At 48.7% G+C, this 23,045-nt stretch overlaps 1 protein-coding gene across 1 annotated transcript in view; it reads left to right on the top strand.

Annotated features, from left to right (window-relative positions):
• Efr3b (EFR3 homolog B (S. cerevisiae)) overlaps nt 1-19,647 on the top strand; it is an 80,895-nt gene extending 61,248 nt beyond the window's left edge. Inside the window, exons 7-23 of the mRNA XM_013013609.1 lie at nt 333-467; nt 937-1,015; nt 2,146-2,281; nt 2,466-2,627; nt 3,210-3,321; nt 3,607-3,658; nt 6,154-6,326; nt 6,855-6,930; nt 7,392-7,553; nt 8,619-8,750; nt 11,092-11,159; nt 12,133-12,260; nt 12,955-13,046; nt 15,910-15,958; nt 16,856-16,962; nt 18,832-18,881; nt 19,326-19,647. Coding sequence (XP_012869063.1) covers nt 333-467; nt 937-1,015; nt 2,146-2,281; nt 2,466-2,627; nt 3,210-3,321; nt 3,607-3,658; nt 6,154-6,326; nt 6,855-6,930; nt 7,392-7,553; nt 8,619-8,750; nt 11,092-11,159; nt 12,133-12,260; nt 12,955-13,046; nt 15,910-15,958; nt 16,856-16,962; nt 18,832-18,881; nt 19,326-19,431 — 1,819 coding nt within the window. The 3' untranslated portion in view covers nt 19,432-19,647. The remainder of the gene's footprint in view (nt 1-332; nt 468-936; nt 1,016-2,145; nt 2,282-2,465; nt 2,628-3,209; nt 3,322-3,606; nt 3,659-6,153; nt 6,327-6,854; nt 6,931-7,391; nt 7,554-8,618; nt 8,751-11,091; nt 11,160-12,132; nt 12,261-12,954; nt 13,047-15,909; nt 15,959-16,855; nt 16,963-18,831; nt 18,882-19,325) is intronic.
• The last annotated feature ends 3,398 nt before the right edge of the window (nt 19,648-23,045 follow it).

Here is a 23,045-nt window from a genome sequence, read left to right as displayed (position 1 = left end):
CCCTCTCTGTATATCCCATCTTTTCTCCTATTGAACCCTTCAGTGTGTGGAGATGCTCATGATGTATGCTGCACCTGGCCACGGTGCTCAAAATGTCCTCACACAGGGGCATGCCAGCCGAGTCTTAAAGATTTTCAGAGAAGGAATTCCATCCCATCTCCCCCAGTCTTCCCCCATCCTAGGCTTCTTTCTCCTGGTTCAATTTCTGGCAGCCATGATGTCTCCATGCTGCCTGGTGCAGCCTGTGTGAAATTCTTGCTTGTCCTGCATAGAATCAGACCGGCTCCCCGCTGTGCACTGCATCCTTCACCCATGTGGCTTTGTTTCCACAGCCGTTCTCCCTCACCCCTCCAAGCACCAGAGAAGGAAAAGGAGAACCCAGCAGAGCTGGCTGAGAGGTGCCTGCGGGAGCTGCTGGGCCGGGCTGCCTTTGGCAATATCAAGAATGCCATCAAGCCTGTTCTCATGTGAGTTAAGTGGTCCCTCTCACAGCAGTCTTCAGCCTTCAAATGCTCCAGGTCCCTGCATTTTCTGATGACTTAGGAGTAGTAAGAAAGGAATCAAACTATTGTGCTGTGATCAAGAGAGCCTCTTTTTTTTGTGCCAGGGTTCCCATTACACATTTGCATTATGACAGTGAAGTTATCACAGTAGCCACATGCATTGGAGTTGAGAGGTTGGGAGGAGGGCACCCAAATGAAATGAAGGTGTCCAGCTTCATTCCATGATGCAGCTCCCTCCAGCCTTGGAGGGAGCCTAGGGCTTCCCTGAGATCCTCCATGATTCCTTTCTCTCACCCACTCAGAAAGCCCTGCCTCTCTTACTTCCCTGGGAACTGCAAGGTGCTCTTAAGAGGTGTCACTGTCCCTCCAAGCTTACCTCTCCCTAATGGCTCTCTGAGTTCCTCAGTCATCCCCGTGTTTTTTTCCCTCACAGCCATCTGGATAACCATTCTCTTTGGGAGCCCAAGGTGTTTGCCATCCGTTGCTTTAAAATCATCATGTACTCAATTCAGGTACTGTGGCTCCCCTGGTCCCAGTTTGCCCCCCCCCTCACTAAGGGTACCTCTGGGAACAGAGAGAGCAGTGTTCTAAAGTAGGAAGCTAGATGTCCCCTGACTGGTCCTAAACTGGAGCTGCTCCAGCTAAGTGTGAAGAAGAGCCAGTTCGTTTTGCTTCTAGAACATCATAGACTAATACTTTCATCAAAAACAATTTTTAAAAAAGAATGAAGAACTGGCCAAGTGACAATGGCTCACACCTATAATCTTAGCTACTCAGAAGGCTGAGATGTGAAGATTGGGGTTCAAAGCTAGCCCTGGAAGACAAATCCTTGAGTCTCTTTTCTCCAATTAGCCAGCAAAATGCCAGAAATGGGGGTATGGCTCAAGTGTTAGAGTGGCAGGCTTGAACAAAAAAGCCAAGGGAAAGAGGGTGAGGCCCCCAGTTCAGGTACCAGCACAAAAGAAAAGAAAGAACTTACAAAATACAAGAGCTGGGCTGGGAATGTGGCTTAGTGGTAGAGTGCTTGCCTAGCATGCATGAAGCCCTGGGTTCAATCCCTCAGTACCACATAAACAGAAAAGGCCAGAAGTGATGCTGTGGCTCAAGAGGTAGAGCACTAGCCTTGAGCATAGAGAGGCCAGTGTTCAAGCGCCAGGACTGGCAAACAAACACACAACAGCTACTACAAGAGCCCTTAGACAGCACACCCCTGGCTGCTGCAGTGTTGTTAATTATTACATCCTAGCATTCTAGTTCTGAACTCACTTGTGTAAACACTATCAAACAAATTTTGAATCGGCATTGGTCCGCGGCCACACTGAGCAGCACCGCACTAAAAAAACACATGGCCTCTTAAGGCCCTGGCCAGGAAGACCTGGGGCCCCGGGGGAAATAAAAAAGAAAACAGTATTTTGAAGTGGACTTTTGGCCCCTTCCAAATAAAAGGGACCAAGAAGAAGGTGGAAACACGGGTTTATTGGGAGTTGACTCTCAGCCCACGGAGGGGTGGGGGTCAGTGGTATGGGTGCCCACTGCAGTGCCCACTGGCTGTGGACATCACTCTACCCCTGGCCTCCGGGTCCAGCAGAGGTGCCCCAGCACGCGGGGCTGTTTGGGGACCGGCACGTCTTCCTTCCCGCAGCCGCAGCATTCACACCTGGTTATCCAGCAGCTCCTGAGCCACCTGGACGCCAACAGCCGCAGTGCGGCGACCGTGCGTGCAGGTATCGTGGAGGTCCTGTCCGAAGCTGCGGTCATCGCCGCCACCGGCTCTGTTGGTAAGGGGCCCAGTGGGTGCAGAACTGCCCTCCTTTATGAACTAGGCGAGGGACCCGAGAGAGGAAATGGGCGAGAGATCCTCCGAAGCAGCCGGCTGAGGAGGTGGCAGGCAGTCACCGGACTGCTGGGGTAGGGGAGCAGGAGGGGGTGCCCGCCCTGATTGCAGCTCTCCCACTGCCCCAGGCCCCACGGTGCTGGAGATGTTCAACACCCTGCTGAGGCAGCTGCGGCTCAGCATCGACTATGCGTTGACTGGGAGCTACGATGGCGCCATGAGCCTCGGAACCAAGATCATCAAGGAGCATGAGGAGCGCATGTTCCAGGAGGCTGTCATCAAGACCATTGGTGGGGAGGAAGGCGGGGCCGTGGGCGGGGACTGGGAGGGGGTGGAGCCCTGAGTGGGTTTGGAGAAGGGTCAGGGGGTGGACTAGGAGAGGGGTATCCTGGGTGGGTTTGGAGAGGGGCCTAGGGACTGTGGTCTTGGAGGGGGTGGAATCCTGGGTAGATTTGGAGAGGGACTTGGTGGGGGGAGGGTGGTCTTGAAGAGGGTGGGGCCCTAGGTGGGATTTGGAGATGGGCCTGGGGGCTTGGTCTGGAAGAACCAAGGGCCCAGGTCCTGAGTAAAGACTATGTATGGGCAGGAGCAGAGAGATCTGGGATGAGACCCAGTAGAAGGACAGGGGTGGGGAGCGCAACTCTAGGATTGTCAAACGTATACCTGTTACCAGGGGCATTGGGGAAGACAGAGTCTGTCTATGGTGCACACTTCATCCACATGATGTCCAGATCCTACCCACAGCCTCAGTGACAAGTGAAGGAACCAAAGTGGAAAGGCCCTCTGGAACCCTCTGTCTCCTTCCTAGAGAGACAGAATGAGCTTGGAGGTCCCTCACCTAACCAATGATCTCAGTCATCCTTTCCCCGCAGGCTCTTTTGCCAGCACCCTGCCCACTTATCAGCGCTCTGAAGTGATCCTCTTCATCATGAGCAAGGTCCCGCTGCCTTCCCTACATCACCCCATAGAGACTGGAAGGACAGGGTGAGTACCCCCCCAACCTAAACCACCCCACTTTTCCCTTGCTGTGTTTCTGGTTCTTCTCTTCTTGACTTCTTCACTTTTTCCTCCCAAATCCTTCGTGGACATTAGTAGTGTCCTTGGATCCCTCAATAGTTTCTCATGCTGCCCTTTCACTCCCACTGGGCCTGGAAGTCACTGTCTTGGGAAACCCAATGAGATAGGCCTGGTGAGAGAGAATTGAGTAGGCCGGTGTGGAGTCTTGGCCTCATGGCTTTCCTGGTTTGTGTGCATGTCTCTGATCTACAGGGAGAATCGGAACCGGCTGACTCAGATTATGCTGCTGAAGTCCCTCCTGCAGGTGAGCCTCTCCTGTCCCCATTCCTGTTCTGCCTCTGCGGGACACAACTCCTTCCAGGGGACCAAGAGAAGCCCCCCTCATCCAGTTATGCAGGCTTCATATGGCAAATATGCCCAGCCTAAAAAGCAAGTGAAGGGCTGAAATCTAGCCTGTGCTTCACTTGCTAGCCAGCCTGGGCACCGACACAACTGGGTCATCCAGAGCAGGGTAGGCAGCTAATGTTTCTGATTCCCACAAAGCTTCCTTATTGGCTAACAGTAGCCCTGTCACTCAAACCCTGTGTGTCTTAGGATGGAAACTGTTGGTTCCAGCCCTTTTCCCCTTGCAGCACTCCCTCCCTGGGTCCTAGCTCTCTCTGTTTCTTGCTACTCTTTTGGCACTGTGCCCATCTCATCTGCCAGTTGTCACTCCATGTGTGTTTTCTTTTTTCTTTTTCTTTTTTTGTCAGTTATGGGGCTTGAACTCAGGGCCTGGGTGCTGTCCCTCAGCTCTTCAGCTCAAGGCGAGTGCCATAGCATTTGAGCCTTAGCACTACTTCCAGTTTTCTGGTTTATTGGAGATAAGAGTCTCACGGACTTTTCCTGCCCAGGCTAGCTTTGAACCATGCTCCTCAGATCTCAGCCTCCTGAGTAGCTAGGATTGCAGGTGTGAGCCACCGGCTCCTGGCCTTCAAGTGTGTGTTCAATGCCTCTTCTCTGTACCTCTACAGCCATCACTGGGGTCTAGATCCATTGTTCTCAAACACCACTCCCAGGAGAATCTGGTTAAAATATATAGGGTTCCTAGAGATTGTGAGTGGCTAGTCAGAGGAAGGAGATGCAATCTGTGTTACCAGCTCCCCAGCTATTCTTAACGCCCAGCCCTAGCTTAAGCTCTGGACATCTTACAACTAGATTATTCTCATAGTCACTCTTGTTTCCATCTCTTCCCAATCATTAACAAAACCACAAGAAGAATTTTCTAGAAATTCTGATCCCCTATTTTTAGGGTAGGTCTATTTCTAATGCCTGAAAATCCAGATTTCAGACCTCTCAGAACAAAAGTGAAAGGACCCCTTTTCTCCTGACTCCATCTCATCACTGTTCCCCCATGCCAGCCTGGACAGACCCTCGCTTCCACCAGTGCCTTCCCTTTCTTTTCTCTAGTCTGTACCTTTTATGTCACTGTGGCTGTTTGGTTTTTTGTGTTGCTTTTTATTTTGTTTTGGGGCCAGTTTGGAGACTGAACTCAGGGTCTGGGCACAGTCCCTTAGCTTTTTCACTCAAGGCTGATGCTCTACCTACCACTTGAGCCACTGCTCCACTTCTGACTCTTTGCTGGTTAATTGGAGATAAGAATTTCAGGAACTTCCCTGCCACAGCTGGCTTTGAACCATGATACTCAGCCTCCTGAGTATCTAGGAATACAGGCATGAGCGACCGATGCCACCTCACTGACTGTTGGTGTTTTGTTTGCTTCTTTGGTTTGGTTGGTAGTGCTAGGAATTGGACCTAGGCCTTCACACATGCTAGGCAAGGTACTCTACTACTGAACTGAGCTATATCTCTTCTCTCTGTCACTCAATTTTTATAAAGCCCTTTTGTTCCAGTTCATCTCATCTAGACATCTACTTTTCTCCTCAGTCTTTATATTTGCTAAAATTTCCCTTATTAATTTGTAGCCAGTTGTCAAACTCTGGTGACAGTTTGGGGCACAGTTATGTGTATCTCTCTTCTATGAACACTGATGTTCACTACTGGTGCTCTTATACCGAGCTTGATTTGTGGAGGCGTTCAGGGAGTGGGATATTGTTATTGCCATTGTTACTTTGGTTTTCTTGCTCTTCGAGATGGGCTCAAGATGTAGTCCAGGCTGGAGGCTGGCCTCTAAACTATAGCCCAGCCCTTTGGGAAGCTTTCCCAATCATCAAAGGCATTATTCTGCAATATGAACCTAAATAGCAAATAAGCTTACTACTAGTGGATATTTTGAAATCATATATGATGTTTCTATGCCATGTGAAAAGTCAGAAGGCCCCATTGTCACCATACTAGAGGCGTTGTAGCCAGAGGTGGTCAGTGTGGGCTCTGCTTGTGGCCATGTGTGCTTTGATTCGTTCTTCCACAGTGACTTGTGGAAGTGACTGGTGACTTCTCTTGTGACTGTCTTACTCTTAACGAAGCATTTGGTGGGTGTTCATCAGTTGCGCCTTAGGTCCAGAAATCTCCTGGCTCTTTTCTTTCTAATTAATGCTCACTCCTTGATGCTTTTGATGTCTGATGTCCCTGCACCTTGTTTACATGTCTACAGAGTTCATTGCGTAGATGTCTAGGTGACTGTTGAAGTTGTTGGCAAAAGTGGTTGACATCTAGGGTCTGAGAGGGAAGTAGGGAGAAGAACCTGGGTTGTAATCTAGGAAGGATAGATATTCTTATACCAACTTCCTCTGATTGCTTCTCCATTTCTTCACTGAACACAAAGGAGACAATGTTCCTAAATGCACCTGTCCCTTGCAGGTCTCCACAGGCTTCCAATGCAATAACATGATGTCAGCCCTGCCTAGCAACTTCCTTGACCGCCTTCTCTCCACTGCCCTCATGGAGGATGCAGAAATCCGTCTCTTCGTTCTAGAGATTCTCATCAGTTTCATTGATCGTCATGGCAACCGCCACAAGTTCTCTACCATCAGGTGAACTTGGAGTCTCTCCTTTAATAGATATATGACAGGCCAGATGACTCCCGGTGGGGCCTGTCTTCTTGGCCTGTAGCCTCACAACCAGTTGGAAGGAAACAGTTCAGATTAAATAAGACCCACCAGGGTGTGGACCATGGAGTTGACTTCGGGATCCTCCCAGGGGAAGAGGAACCAAAGGGTACTTGTGTCTGGAGGAGGAGAGTGAATTAGAGATTTAAAGAAGGAAAAGCTAAATGAAGTTTTCAAGTAGGAGAAGAAAAGGGCAGTTAGTGAGTAGAGACAGAGAGGATTGGGGGTAGAGAGTCTAAGGAGAAGGAATAACCAAGGTCAACTGTTAAATAGGAACTTGGCAATTTGGGAGAAAAATGGAGATTGATCTAAGAACCAGACCCAGGGAGTACTAGGAGGCTTTGATGTCAAGTTATAACATTGAAGATAAAGCCTTGTGACACCATGTAAACTCAGGCTGCCTCACACAAGGGCTGGGGGTGGGGCGGGGCGTCTCCTTCTATCCCCCTCCAGTACTCTCAGTGACATCTCAGTCCTGAAGCTGAAAGTGGACAAATGTTCCCGACAGGACACAGTCTTCATGAAGAAGGTAAGCAAGAGTGACCTTGATACAGTGATCCCCGGGAGGGCCAGGCCTGCCTGTGGCCCTCACCTTCTAGCTTCTAAGTCACAGCTGACCGTCACTGCCCCCAGAGTCTGTCCCTTCCCTCTGTAACTGCCTGGTGAGGCTAGCCAGCTTCACCTTCCAGAGGGGTGATACTCACTGCCAAGACCAGAGCCAGGAATGAACCTTGAGGGCCAGTCCAGAGCCATCATCCATGTTCTGCTCCCAACACAGTTCAGGCAGAAGCTTGGTAGCCAGTATCACTGGGGCCCTTTATCCCTAAACATGTGTTTCCGTATGGATTCACATCCATGGCTGGCATCTCTGAGGTGAGTACTCACTGCCATCCTAACCCCCTTCAGATCAGTCTTCGTATTCATTCTCCTGCCTCTCCTGACCCCACCCTACTCACTATGGCTGTCTTCTGCCCCCACTCCTGTCCCCAGCACTCACAGCAGCTCTACAGGCACATCTACCTGAGCTGTAAAGAGGACACGAACATACAGAAGCACTATGAGGCACTCTACGGCCTGCTGGCACTCATCAGCATCGAGCTGGCCAATGAGGAGGTGGTAGTGGACCTCATCCGCCTGGTGCTGGCTGTGCAGGTGGGGCTGGATATGGACAAGGACATATGGGTTAGGAGCAGGGAGAGAGGGCCGGTGAGCTAAGCCCTGATACCAATACTGAGTATGAATTGCTTGACCATTGGTTTAGAGTCCAAGAATGTGGTACTCTTGGCTATCCCTCTATGAAGACCCCAAAGTGGTCTTTCTGGGAAACCCCAGAGATTGAATAATTAGCCCAAGAGATTGCTTAGTGTACCACAGAGATTGACTAATGTCAATCATAGCATTCATGGCCATGGATTACCTTCGAGTTAGGCAATAGGACCATCCTAGGGTTTCAGGTCCTTATAGGATCAAAGAGAGACTGAAAGGATTCCTAAAAGGGTGCAAGGGCCCTGACTGATCTCAGAACAGACTTCTTTGTCTAAGGATTCTCTGGTTTTTAAACTTAACTGTTCTTTGGAATTGCCTTGAGCATGTGATAAAAAAATACATATTCCCAGCTGAGTGCTAGGAGCTCATGCCTGTAATCCTAGCTACTCAGGAGGCTGAGATCTAAGGATCATGGTTAGAAGCTAGCCTGCACAGAAAAGTCCATGAGACTCATATTTCCAATAAACTACTCAGAAAAGGCCAGAAGTGGCACTGTGGCTCAAGTGGTAGAGCGCTACCTTGAGCACAAGGAGGCTCAGGGACAGCGCCCAGGCCTTGAGTTCAAGTCCCAGCACTGGCCACACACACACACACACACACACACACACACACACACACACACACACACACACATCACACACAATGTCCTATGCATTTAACTAGCCTCTTGGGATTCATAGGCAGCCATTGTGGTGCTAAGGTGATGGGTAGAAGTGGAGTCATGCTTTATGCTCATTGAAGGACCTCCTGCTCATGAATTGTTCTGGGGACCATTGCCTTCTTCATCTGAGGAATTTTGTCTCCTAGGAAGTCCTAGGGCGAAGGCTGAGAAAGAGGGTCTAGAAAACATTAGCCATCTCTACAGAAGATCAGGGAGAGGCTGGGTGAGCAGTGGGAAATCTCAGGTAGTTCGGTGGTTAAAATTTTTAGAAGCCCTCTGTGTTGGTACAGGACGTGGCCCAGGTCAACGAAGAGAATTTGCCTACATACAACCGCTGTGCCCTCTATGCCCTGGGTGCAGCCTACCTGAACCTCATCAGCCAGCTCACGACGGTGCCTGCCTTCTGCCAGCACATCCACGAGGTCCGTATCCTGGGGAGCTCAGGATCCTGAGAGCTCAGGCCCTCGATTTGAGGCTCTGGGTTCCTCTTTCCTAATTGTTGACAGTACTATACTTAGACATTGAAGATAGGATTGAGGTAGAACTAATGACAGAAACTGCATTTCCTCCCGTCAGGTATGACAGAGCAAGGTAGGGCCAGGCCCGGGGAATACCTGGTACCTGCTGACTGCCCTGTGTCTTCTCCCCCTCACAGAAGCACACAGTATACAAGCCTCAGGTCATGTAGACTACAGACACTTAATAACTGTTGGCTAGGCATGGTGATACATACTTGCACCTCGGCTACTTAGGAGACCGAAGCAGCGAGTTGTAAGTTTGAAGCCAGTCTAGCAACATAGTGAGACCCTATCTCAAAAAATCAAAACAAGCTAGGCACTTGTGGCTCATGCCTGTAATCCTTGCGACTCAGGAGGCTGAGATCTGAGGATTGGGGTTCAAAGCTAGCGTTGGATAGGAAAGTCTGTGAGACTCTTCTCTCCAATTAACCACCAGGAAAAACAGAAATGGATCTGTAGCTCAAAGTGAGAGAGCTAACTAACCTTGAGCAAAAATGCTCAGTGGACAGTGCCCTGGACCCTGAGTTCAAGCACCATGAGCAACAAAGCAACAAAAAACACAAGAAGAGTTTTTGCCACAAAAGCTCTCAAATACCACAAAAACATGAGCAGACCAGTAAACATCCATTAGCCATTGTGCAGATGGCTAATGAAGACACTTAGGAAGATTTTTTGCATCTGTTGCAGCTTTTTCCTTTGCTGAAATGTTTTAAAACAAATCCTAGCTCTGTTGGTACATCCTCCATATATCAGTTTGAAAAGTGAAACAAAAAAATAAGCCACAACATGGGCACCTCCCTAATGACCACTACACTGGTTGTATAGCCAATTAAAATGTCAGACTCTGAAAAATAGAGATGTGGCTCAAGTGATAGAGTACCAGTCTTGAGAAGAAGAAAAAAGTAAGAGCAGAGGGTCCTGAGTTCAAGCCTAAGTACTGGCACAAAAACAAAACATGCATGATGTGATTTTTAACCCAGTCTACCGTAGTCCAATGCTCACAGTGTTTCATAAATAAAACATGCTGAAGTAGCTGGGTACTAGCTATTCATACCTGTAATGCTAACTACTTAGGAGGCTGAGATCTGAGGATCACAGTTCAAAGCCAGCCCAGACAGGGAAGTCTATGAAATTCTTATTTCCAAATTAGCACCAAAAAAAGGGAGGGGATTCTGGGAATGTGGCTTAGTGATAATGTGCTTGCCTAGCATGCATGAAGCTCTGGGTTCGATTTCTCAGAATCATATAAACAGAAAAAGCCAGAAGTAGTACTGTGGCTCAAGTAGTAGAGTACAAGCCTTGAGCAAAAGCAGCTCAGGGACAGTGCCCAGGCCCAGGTCCTGAGTTCAAGTCCCAGGTCCCAGCACATTAAAAAAAAACCTGACGTATTTATAGGTAGAATGATCTGATGTCTGCAATTAAATTATACTAGCAAGATGAAATAAACCAAAAGAAAGACCTCAGCGGACCTAGGCTGGCTGGGAAAATGGTGGAAAGGGTGCTCTGTTACCATGTCAGGAATTACACCAAGAATGTGTGTTGGGCTGGGAAGGTGGCTCAGTGGTAGAGTGCTTGCCGTGCATGCTCGAGGCCCTGGGTTCGATTCCTCAGCACCACATAAGCAAAAAGAAAAAAGCCAGAAGTGGCTCTGTGGCTCAAGTGGTAAAGCGCTGGTCTTGAGCTGAAGAGCTGAGGGACAGTGCTCAAGCCAAGAGTTCAGGCCCCATGACCGGACCCAAAAAAAAAAAAAAAAGAATGTGGACTGACCTGAGCCTCTGAGCTAATAGAATGCAAGGGCAATGCCCAGATATGCTATCAGAAACTGGTCGTATTGTTGTACACAGCACACCTGTGTACCTATAGGCCAACATCTCCCCACTTCTCCCCACCTTAGTAACTTTTACTTTTCTCTCCAAAAACTTGCAGAGATGCTGAGGAAATCTCAATGTATCACTGTCCCTTGGGTGTTTCCATAGTTTCTTAGGAGTGAAATGTTGTTTGTTGGAGGGCACTCTATGTATATGTGCCATAGTGGTGGCACGGGCAGCTTGGGCTTCCCGGACTGCTCTGAGCGGGGCAGGGGAGCTGCTCCTCACTGGAGAAGCCTGGCTGTAGTGCGCTCTCCAGTGAGGCTGTGGGAGGGAAGAAACACTGCTACTGGGGTGACAGCTCTTTGGGTAGCTGTTCTGGCTTTCCTCATCCTGATGGACCCTGCTCTCACTATTTGATTTCTCTCAAACTCCAGGTGATCGAGACCAGAAAGAAAGAGGCTCCATACATGCTCCCTGAGGATGTGTTTGTAGAGAGACCCAGGTAAGCGAGCACCTGGGGTCTGCTGGGGAAGTTATTCCAAGACAGGTGAGGAGGAGGTCGGGTACTATGAGGCCAGGAGGGACCGCCCAGCAAGAAGCATAGACCCTTGTGAGGATCCAGGGCAAAAAAAAAAAATACTGTCAATGGCTCTAAAGTCTTTAGCAGAGTTGGACTCCAGCCCATTACTATAACTCACCCCATGAGCAGACCCCTATAAGCCAGGCTGGAGGGTTATGCTGCAAATGTTGTGATTCCACCTCTGGGAGCTTTGGCCAAACCCATGGGAAATGGATGGAAAATGTGTCCTGGAGGAGCTGCTCCTGACAGTGTCCTGCTGACATTCTCAGAATTGCTTCAACATCCGAGGACCTCAAGGAAAAGATATGTAGAAAAATCAAGGTGTCCAAAGTAGAGCTTAACTTTCTAAATTATGGTCCATTCATATAATAAATAACTGGCAAATAATATTAGCAATGATTCCACATATTCATTATACAATAAGTGGATAAGCTGGGCGCCGGTGGCTCACACCAGTAATCCTAGCTACTCAGGAGGCTGAGATTTGAGGATCGCAGTTTAAAGCCAGCTCAGGCAGGAAAGTCGGTGAGATTCCATCTCCAACTAACCACCAGAAAACTGGATGTGGCGCGGTGGCTCACTTCTGCTCACCTTGAGCTGAAGAGCTGAGGGACAGCACCCAAGCCCAGAGTTCAAACTCTACAACCGACCCCCCCAAAAAGTAGAAAATACCCGTCATAGAACAGGGTTTGGGAAGGGGATATTTGTACATGAACATAAATATATATGACCCCAAGATTCTGCATAAATACAGCGATTATCTCTGGAATTGGGGGAATTTCTTTTCCTTTGGTTTCTCTGTTATTTTGTTCATGAATATGTGGCTTTCCTAATAAGAAAAGTCATCAGGGAATCATTACAGCTGCCCACAGCTCTCTTCTCCTTTGTCATCCAGGCTGTCTCAGAATCTAGATAGCGTGGTCATCGATTTCCTCTTCCGCCAGAGCAAGATCAGTGAAGTCCTGGGGGGCAGTGGCTACAATTCAGACAGGCTCTGCCTGCCCTACATCCCGCAGCTGACAGGTATGAGCTCTGGGCAAGGCTGTCACACCTGCCTCTGCCTTTTACTGACCAATAAAGGACCACAGGCCTCCTGATTACTCACTGTGGCACTTTAGAGCTGAAAGACACAGCCGTATTTATGGTGAGATCCTGGTTTCTCGGCCTCTCCTCAGTGCAAGAGCCTAGAAAGGAGATAGCCTGGCCTGTGGACAGGGTGGTCCATTGTGCCAGAAGAACCATATATGGGGGCTACAAAACCAAACTCCTAGTTAGGGACCTCTGTGAGACTTACTGCCTGAAAAACCTTAGGCCGTTTGTTGGGCATCTCTGAATTTCAGTTACCTTGACTGTTAGAGGATTAATATGGGAGGTCCACAAAATAAGGAAGGAAAAAGCACTTTGTAAATGCCACACTTAGGAAAGTACTGGTGTTGTTCGCAGATGATGCTTATGCAAGTTGGGATAAGCTTTCTGGTCACCAGCAACTTCTTTGTTTGCAATAATGGTTGTAGAACCTTAATCCAAAGGAGCAAACTGACCACCCTAAGATAACAGAGAGGGCCCACAGAAAGCTCCAGGTCTAGTCTAACCATGGACCAAGGCTTTGAAGACTGTGGACCAAGCCAAGGCCAAGGGACTTGATCCTGGAGCCTGGGACTCGATCCTGGCTTTTTCAAGGGCTGACACTAGCAGCTAATGACTTCTTCTTTTCCAGATGAGGATCGCTTGTCCAAGAGGAAGAGCATTGGAGAGACCATTTCTCTGCAGGTGGAGGTGGAATCAAGGAATAGTCCAGAAAAGGAAGAGGTAAGTGTTTTTTTGGGGGGAGGGGCAGTTGAATGGATTTGAACTCAAGGCCTTGTACTTGCGAAGCTGGTACTCTCCTTTTCGGCCATGCCTCCAGCCCTTCTCTGCACAGGTTGTTTTTGAGATACACTCTCGTCTCCTTTCCATGTGAGTACCTGGACCCACAACCCAACTATTTTAGACTTCTTTAGCTAGATGACAGGTGTCTACTACCCTGCCCAGCTTCTACTGTTCAGACAGAGTCTCACAAATTTATGTGCAGGCAATCCTGCAACCAGAATCCTCCCATTCTTAACTTCCTGTGAAGCTAGGATGACAGGCATGTGCTACCAATTCTTGGTTAAGGTTTGAGAAAGGGTCTTGTGAACTTTTCTATTCAAGTTGGCCTCAAATCATGATTTTCCTTTATTCAGCCTACCAAGTAGCTAGGATTACAGGCATGAGCCATCAGCGCTCTGCCTGGTGGAGCTCTTGATGTACATTGAAAATTATGTGGATATTAGTTTCTCAGGAAAATCCATTTTCTTACTTTCATTACATGTAGACATCATTAATAATTCCATCTGGAAAGATTCTTACTGTCCCCTTCCATGATAATGTCATACAATCACATACAGAGAGAGAGAGAGAGAATTTTTTTAAAGTTTTAAATTCACAACAAAGTTGAGAAGAAGATGCAGAGATTTCCATGTACATCCCTACCCCATACGCATAGACGCCTTTCTCAATGTCCACACTGGAGCAGGGCATTCGTTACAGTGAACACATCATTATCATACCAGTCCATAGTTTATACTGGGATTTGCACTTGTTATTATACAGTCCATCGTACTAGACACGTATCCTTCATTACCAGATCATGTGTAGTATTCTCACTGCCCTAAAAATTCTGTGTTGCGCCTTTCACCCCTCCCTCTGACACCCAAGATTTCTTTTCTAAGCGAAAAGGACAGCAGTGTCTTCATAAGCTCTCTTCCTTCTAACCTGTCTTGAAGGACAGGACGAATATTGAATTTCTGTTCAAATTAACTGCTGTGCCCTCGTATCTTCTCCCTCAGCAGACAAAGCAGAGGTGGCCATGAGAATAGGAATCACAAAGTAAATGTTGAAATGGAGTGGCAGAGAGGAGCAGAAAGGATCCCTGACTGCCCAAGTTTGGGAATCCACAGAGGTGCCAGGGGAAACTGCCTTGCAAGAAATAAGGACGCCCACCTGGGAGAGTAGGACAAGGAGACTCTTGTCCTCCAGCATAGGGAGCCAGGCTTTCCTGAGTTCCTGCACCCATTAGCACTGGTGTTGTCATGGAGAACAGCTTCAACACCAAGGCTCCCCCAAATAAGATTCAAGATGGAGAGGTCATTAGGGATCAGCCTCAAGCCTCCCTCCCAAGTGGTGCAGGCCTTGGACCACTTCCTTCATTGGGGCAGATCATGGTGTCAGGACTTTCAGAGCTTTATCTGGAACCTTCCCCTGGAAGGCAGGAAGCTCTGACGCTGGCTCATTGGACTGAGCAAGTTGGGGAGAGGGAGTGAGGGGTACCGCTGGCCCTCCTGCCTATAAAAGACTGGGAACCTCCAGTGTGTGAGACCTCAGGGTTCATTGGTTGCCGTCTTCTGCTAGTGTTGACTCTTCTGTGTTAGGAATCGGTAAGTGAAACTGACATAATAGCCAAACCATCTATGTACTCATGGCCTTCTGGGCCACCCATATGGGTGTTCCTGTTTAAGAGGCATAGGGCTGGGAAGTTGGCTCAGTGGTAGAGTGCTTGCCTCGCATGCATGAGGCCCTGAGTTCAATTCCTCAGCACCACATAAGCAGAAAAAAGCTGGAAGTGGCACTGTGGCTCAAGTGGTAGGGCACTACCCTTGAGCTGAAGAGCTGAGGGACAGCGCCCAGGCCCAGAGTTCAGCCTCCATGACTGACAAAAAAAAAAAAAGAAGAGGCCGTGTAGCCCAGGGAAGGCCTGGTAGCTGATGCAGGAGTGAGGGTCTCCGCCCATACCTTTCTGCCATGCTTCCCTGCTTCCCACCTTCAGCTCAACATGTCCCAGGCCAGACTCCTCTATGCCATCGGTGTGGATGGTGAATCCAGGATGATGTGATCAAATCCCCATCCTGATATCTGGCATTCAGGGCCACTTATAATCTAGGATGGCACTGCTGTCACTTTCTCCCATCCCCACCCACCCCATCTCTGGTGGGACGTTGTCAGTCTCCCCAGGCTACGCTCAGATGTCTCCATGTGTTCGCTAGTATAGAAGGTCATACACCTGTGAACTGCTTGTTCTTGGATGCCTGGCTCACGGTCCATTTCCTCCATACATTTCTCTCCCCATGAGCTTCACATACCTGACATGGGTTGGTGCTGACTGGACGTGGATGGATCGATATTCACAGGGCAAATCCTCAGAGCAAACCATCACCAGATAGAGAGATGTACACAGAATGACTCCAGACAAAATGTAGCTTACATGTACTTCCTATGCTAGCAAAATTTTCTATTTTCTATTTCAGCTGAATGGCCCACATAGAATCCTGCATGTGATAATACGGGCTGAATGCCTTTATCCCACATCTACACGTGGGTCCTTTCCATTCCAACAAGTGCCTCCTGAAAGCCAAACAAATCCAAAAAGTAGATACAGCCCCATAAACTTTCACACCCAGACTACAGGCTAGAACTCACTTCTTAGAGAATCTGATGGGGAATCAGCTTCCATACTGGGACTTCATTTGCTCTTAGTACCTGCTAAGGGAGCTTCCAGAAACTCCAGCAAGAATAGGGTGCAAAGGTCCTGCTCAAGAATCCAGGGCTGCCTCTTTCTTTCCTCCGCCTTTCTGAGCATTTCTGTCCCCTCCTTCAGCGAGTGCCTGCTGAGGAGATCACCTATGAGACCCTGAAGAAGGCCATTGGTAAGACATGGGTCCCAGAGTACTCTGGGTAGCGGGGAGGGCAGGGCCGCTCCCTCATGAGATTTACCATTGACTCAGAAGCAGAGGCTGTGGCTTCCTACAAACTCATCACAGCCACCCAGTCTTCCCTCTTGATGGGGGACAATAGTGTTGCCCCGTGAACCCTCTATCAAGCAAGCCAGTGATTTTATATAAATAATTTTTTGAGTGTGATACAAAAGAACAAGTTAATCAATGAAAGAGTAAGAACAAGTCCTGTTAGCATTTATAGAATAAGGGCAATTGACTGTAAACTGCAGTGTTACTTCACTTTTCAACATGGTTCAGCCATGATGTACTCCCATTATGGGAATTTTTCTGACTGCTGAAACATTAAGCCCTTTCTGGCTCCTTAAACCTTTTTCTCTTTTGGTAATGAATAGTCCTCTCTGCCTACCTTCCTAAACTGGGCACAGGGACCATCTATTCCCCTCCCTGCCCCCTTTTTCTTTTCTGGCATTAACTCATTTTGGATGCATTGACATGTGCAAAGCCTTAAGTGGCCTCAGACGGCTCAGTTCTAGGGAGCGGGTCTGTGCTGACTCTCGCGGCCCTTTTGAAATTACTCTCAGAGTACTAAAAAGGCCCACTATGTTTAAGAGTCCTCATGGCAGTGCAGCTTCTTGGGACCTTCAAAGTCCAGCCCACAGGTCCACTTAACTAGTTCTCAGTGGTTAACAAGGAAAAGGGCCGAATCTCAGGCAGAGGCAGGAAAAGATCCAGCCTCTAGAGCCCTCTTCCTCATCAGAAGATAGAGTCCTCCTAAAAGTCCACCCACTTCCATCTCATCCAGCCCCGCCCCTTCCTCACCAGCAGGGAGGGGAGGACCTGAGCCCTAACCCAGCTCTGTTGTCTCAGTGGACAGTGTAGCCGTGGAGGAGCAGGAACGAGAGCGGCGGCGACAGGTGGTGGAGAAATTCCAGAAGGCACCCTTTGAGGAGATTGCAGCCCACTGTGGGGCCCGGGTGAGTGAGGTTCCACTGGGGTGTCCTCCAGAGCCAAATCGGGGCCACATTTGCATCCAGAGCAAGACTGGGTTTAAATGTTTTGGCTCTTTGTCCTCCAGAAGTTTGGGCTTTTGATTCCAGCACTGAAAACTCTGCTCTTTGCCCATGCCCTCCTCCACTCCATAGCTCCCCAGAGCCAATGGCTTTCGGTGTTCATAAGGAATGAGTGCTGCCAGGCGCACGGGACCAGATGACGCAGCCACAGTGTTTTACTAGCTTGCTTTTTTCTGAGGGTAATTTGGCCATATGATGCCCAAAGTATGGAGTGATGGTGGAGTGCAGCAGGGCCCTCCTCTACTCAGGAGATGCAGCAGGAGGAGGGAGCCACAGGCCTCACAAGAAAGATGGGAAAGGGGCTGGGAAGGTGGCTCAGTGGTAGAGTGCTTGCCTTGCATGCATGAGCCCCTGGGTTCGATTCCTCAGCACCACATAAGCAAAAAGAAAAAAGCCGGAAGTGGCGCTGTGGCTCAAGTGGTAGAGCGCTAGCCTTGAGCTGAAGAGCAGCCCCTGGGTTCGATTCCTCAGCACCACATAAGCAAAAAGAAAAAAGCCGGAAGTGGCGCTGTGGCTCAAGTGGTAGAGCGCTAGCCTTGAGCTGAAGAGCTGAAGGACAGCGCCCAGGCCCAGAGTTCAGGCCCCAGGACCGGACCCAAAAAAAAAAAAAAAAAGAAAGAAAGAAAGATGGGAAAGAGCAACCAGACAAGTACAGTTGCAGACTGTGGCTGGACCAAGGAAGAAGCTCAAGTGCTTCTTGCAATTATTATAATTATAAAACAAAATTGTGAACATTCACAATCTACACACCTTTTCTGGCCACAAAATACATATATTTGTATGGATTTTATATGTAGGTGTGTGTAGATACTTGTTTGTTTGTTTATAGGCAATCTGGGGTTTGAACTCACACCTGCTAGGACAACATTCTACCACTTGAGCTACACTGCCAGCTCTGTTTTTCACTAGTTATTTTTGAGATGGGGTCTTAATCCTGCTACCCAGGCTCACCCTGAGTGACAACCTGCCTACTTTAGGCTTCTTTTCATTGCTGGGATCACAAGTATACCATATCCAGCTTTCCTTTGTAGAACTGGAGTTGTCACACTTTGCTACTTAGGCTGGCCTGGATCCATGATTCTCCTGGTCTCAGCCTCCCAAGTAGCTAGGCTTATAGGCATGAGCCACTGTGCCCAGCTCTGTGTGTGTGTGTGTGTGTGTGTGTGTGTGTGTGTGTATGTGTGTGTGAGTGTGTGTGTGTAGTACTCTCTATGTATAGCCCAAGTTGGCTTAAGACTTTGAGATCCTCCGGCCTCAGTCTGCTGAGTTCTGGGATTACAGGTATGCCTCATCATGCTCAGCTTGTATCTTATATTTATGTCAATTTATATATTTTCCAGCTGAATAAAATACAGGTTTCCTAGGCCTATGTTTTAACTTCCCATCCCACCTTCATAGACACTGCACCTTTTATGGAGTGAGTTGGCCCAGTCACTGTTGAGGCCCAGTAACTGGACACATGTGAACTAACAAAAGGACTGGCACTCATTCCACGGCTGCAGTCCTTTCCTAGCAACTGGCTCAGGAGCAAGGACCTTAATTGGCTGAAGTCATCCCTGGAGCTCCTGGCCCTCTGTCCTGTCCCCAGCCAGCCTTCAATGATCTGAAGCCACAGTCAGGGTCCAGCGTGCAAGTGCTGGGGAGAAGCTTGTAGCTGGTTGCCTTCCACAGTTTCTCCTGCGGGGCACTTGAGACTCCCCGTGGACACATGGCCTATGAGTCAGCTGCAGGTATGATGGGAACCCAGCTCACTTCTTCTCTGTTTGTGTTTAGGCATCACTGCTGCAGAGCAAACTCAACCAGATCTTTGAGATCACCATCCGGTAAGCTGTAGCCCTGAGGAGGGGGGCCTCTTCCTCTGTGTCTATCATGAGGCTTCTCTCGCTGAGTCCTCCTCAAACACCTGCATTCTGTCCTCCCCTGACCCTCCACCTTGGTCCCCAGTCAAGAGTCATCCATGAACTCTCTCTAGATGAGGAAATGGAAATCAGAGGGAAAGAAGCTAGCTCGGTAAAGTGTCGCAAGGGCAAGGGATCCTAGTGTCCCAGGCTGATTGTACTTGATTTCTAAAGCAGTGGTCTTATCTGCATAGAGACTTGATTGAGCTATAAATTCTAGAGCAACTTGAAAACCTGGAGATCTGTGGAATGACCAGATCCCTAATTCCTGTGCAAACAGACATCAGCATGTGAGCTGTGTTGACTTGCTCTGGGGTGGGGCCACAGAATGCCTGCTTTACACCTTTCTTCTCCATATGTCTCACTCAGGCCCCCTCCAAGCCCATCGGGAACCATCACTGCAGCCTACGGCCAGCCACAGAACCACTCCATCCCAGTCTACGAGATGAAGTTCCCCGATCTCTGTGTGTACTGAATTCCAAGAGTGGTCCTCCCTGGAGGAGGGACAGGGTCCTCTCGAGGGCTCATCCTCACGACTACCCCTACCACGTGGAAATCCAGCTGCGAGCTCTGAGAAACTCAGTCCCCTTGGATGAGAGAACTTCCCCTGCTCAAGGTGGAGCCTCCAGGCCTTCTCTGGAAAGATGGGGCTCCCGCCTTCTCCTTGTCTTCCCTGAGGGAGATCCCACCACCTGTCCTCTGGAGCCAAAAAGCATCTCACCTGTGCCCTTGTCTTCTGTATGGGCCTGAGAATCATGGGAATGTCTCCAGAGGGAAGCCAAAAGGCCTAGGTCTCCAACCTGGTGTGTGGGAAGATGGTTTCCATTAGGGATACCTCTGTGGGGGCCCATCAGCCACCACCAGAAGAGGGCAGTAGATGGAGACTTGGTTAGTCAAAGGAAGCCATAGATGGCACTTAGAGGAACCAAGTAAAGAAGTGGCAATATGGTAGCTAGAAGATGGCGGCCTCTTACCCTGCAGTCCCCCTCCACCCCAACTGAAGTCTCAGTGTCTCTTCCTCTCTTGCTTAGCCTCCAGTTGTCTGTTTCTTACTACTACTAATGAATGTTGAGCTGTTAGGAGCTGGAGGTAGAGACACAGGTGGGAGGGGGACTATGTAGTGGAATGAAGGACAGGATGGGTGGCCCCGGGGGGTCCAGAAAGGCCGCTTCTCTCAATGTGGGTGGCTAGTTTCCTCCGGGACCTGCCTCCTGTCTCGAGCACAAGTGTGGCCAGTCTTAGTCCCTCTGTAGCATCTTCTCATGGCCTTTGTTCAGAAGGACTTTGTAGTAGCCCTCCCGTGGCTTTCTGTTTTCTGGATGTTTCTCTGTGTTGGTTGAGTTCTCTCTCCTTGGTGTCTGTCTTTCAAGGATCTGAAGATGTTTCCACAGCGTCTAGGTTGAGGAAAGGCAGAACAGTGTAATTGGTTCTGGGTAACTGGAAAGGGGGGAAGAAGTACAGGGTCCCCGAGGCCTGCCACATCACCTCCCATGGAAGAGATTCCAGGAGGGCGGGAGAAGCGGATGAGTGGCGCTTCGGGACTCAAGGACATCAGACATCCACCTTTTGAATGTCCCATTTGAGGAAAAGAGTCTAGCAGCTAATAGCAGAATTAGTTCTTCACTGTCTGTACAAAGTCTGGGACACTGGTGACAAGTGGCTTTGCTTGTGGCCTGGGGAGAGGAGGAAGAGACCTTTTTAGTTCTGGGCTTTCTTTGTCCTTAGTGCTGTCTGCCCATTCCTGTGTCACTGGTCTTTGCTAAGAACCATGGGCTCAGAGCCAGGCAGAGCGTGCAAAAGGCTGCTAGCTGCTCCATCCTGCATCCCTTTCCCAGTCTTTCCTCCAGGTGCCTCTGTGCCCCTCAGCACCATTGGCAGAATCTCATCTGTACCTCCTCCAGGGGCTAGGCCCTGTGGTCCAGAGTAGCCCCCTCTTCTTTCAGACTTCCCATAGCTTTCCTGAGCTGACATCACTCAGGAAGTTATGGATGGTCAAATGTTCTCTCGCTGGAGAATGTACTTTTTTTTTTTAAAGACAGGAGAGTAAAGAGATTTCTTGACTCAAAAGGCAAAGTTTTTATCAGTGGACCAGAATGGGGAAGATACCCTCAGATCACATCCTATACATGACTCTGTGCAGATACCCAGTGAGAGCCTGATTGGTAGGATTGATGAGTGAATTCTAAAATCAGGAGAACCTAACGCATGCAGTTCCTAACGCATGTGCACTAAATGCCATGGCAAGGGGACTGACGGACCCCCGTCCCTGTAGTTCCCTCATTTAGGATACAGCTCTTTTCCTATGGTCACTACCTGGTGCTGTACGCACATAGCTCCTGCACAGCCTGCATGGTCACAGAGCCCTGGCTGAGGCCCTGCTTCCCAGAGCTTTTTGGCCATTTCTGTGGGGTTTTGTCTCAACCCAACCTTACAAGCATGGACTTAGATTTCTCTTTATTATCTCTTTATTCAGAAGCCAAGTTTAAAATAACTTTCAACAAATAATCCTTGAAGTGAATCTAAACCGTGAGCCCCACAAACATACCTTTCCTCACCAATTATCCATCTTTTACTCATGTTCATCTTTGATAAGAGATGCTCACTACTTTCTTGTTTCCACGTTAATTAGGGTTCCCATAGCAACTTCACCCTGAGCACTGCCTGAAGGACTTGGTTCTACGACATGGGACCCTTTTCTAGAGGTTCCTCCCTGCTTCTGGGAAAGAAAAGAAAAGACATAGACAAGGCATAGGGCTTCCATCCAGTGGGCTGGATTGCTGCCCCAGGGCAGCTTTTTCTTTAAGCTATGCTGTTGAGCAAGAGGCTGCATTTTTTTTTCTGTGAGCTCTCTTTTCAGTTTCCATTGAAGTCCACACTCAGTAGGATATAGGTTCCTGCTGACATGGAGTAGAATCTGGATCCTAGTCAGGAATGCCTTAGAGTCGGAAGTTTAAGGTGATTGTTAATCTGGACAGAAAATTAAATGATGAGCACAAATTATGTCACCCCATCAAAGCCCTGAAAGAGGTAGGATCTCAATGGAAGAACCTAGTACCAAGTCCCACGTCCTGCCTGTAGGCCATCTGGCAGCAGCATCTCATGCTTCTTTCCTCTCCCCTTCTCTATTGTAATCTTGAGCCCAAGGGAACCGACATGCCTTCCCCCCCCCTCCAGCCCCTCCCATGAGATCTCTGTGGGAAAGGAATAGACAGTCGGTGTCCTCGTGATAGAATTGTTTAGGTATGAATGATTTGAGGAATTGAGTCATAAAAATACATAAGCTAGGCACCAGTGGCTCACACCTGTAATCCTAGCTACTCTGGAGGCTGAAATCTGGAGGACCATGGTTTGAAACTAACCAAGGCAGAAAAATCTGTAAGATTCCATCCCCCAAATAATCAGCAAAAAGGAGGACTAGGAAGCATGATTCAATTGGTAGAACTAAAAAAAAGAGCAAGTGCAAGGCCCTGAGTTCAAACCCCAATACTTTCAAGAAGATCGTAGCTGGCTGGTATGGGAACCTAAGGGAAGAGAAAGACCTGAATTGCTGGGCTATTATGTTTCAAGGCAAAAATGAAGTCATCAGAACAGGCCAACTCAAAAATAGTATCTGGGGAGGAGTCAGAGCAGTATGTTACCCTAGTAATTGGTTACTGTGGCCCTTTACCCCAACTTGGGCCTAGGTCTGAAGATTGCATAGGGAAAATCATGGACCCTATCCTGGACCCTGGCTAGTTAGTGGGGAGATGAGGAAGGACTTCTTTGGTTTTCCTTTAGCACAAGGCTGACTGACAGGTAGGTCCTCTCCCCTCCAGGAGACCACAGGTCCTCCTGAGCTCAGCACCTTCCCTTGAGCTCTTCCTCCATGACTGTTGATTCTGACATATGGAGTGCAGAGTTTTAAGTCCAGAAATGCTGCAGCCCTTACATTGTAATGTGTGTGTCTGTCCATTCATGGCCTGGCTGAGTGTGTGTGTGTGCATGTGTGTAATGTAGTTCGTAGTTGCCAATATATGTATATAATAGCTGACATATTTATATGTGAGTGCAGAATTAGTGCCTGTGGCAGTTTTCTGTCTTTTAAACTTG

This window comes from Dipodomys ordii, unplaced genomic scaffold (genome assembly GCF_000151885.1).
Source record: "Dipodomys ordii isolate 6190 unplaced genomic scaffold, Dord_2.0 Scaffold20, whole genome shotgun sequence".
Taxonomy (NCBI): domain Eukaryota; kingdom Metazoa; phylum Chordata; class Mammalia; order Rodentia; family Heteromyidae; genus Dipodomys; species Dipodomys ordii.
Note: the sequence above shows the minus strand (reverse complement) of the source record. Positions and strands in the feature narration are given on the sequence as shown.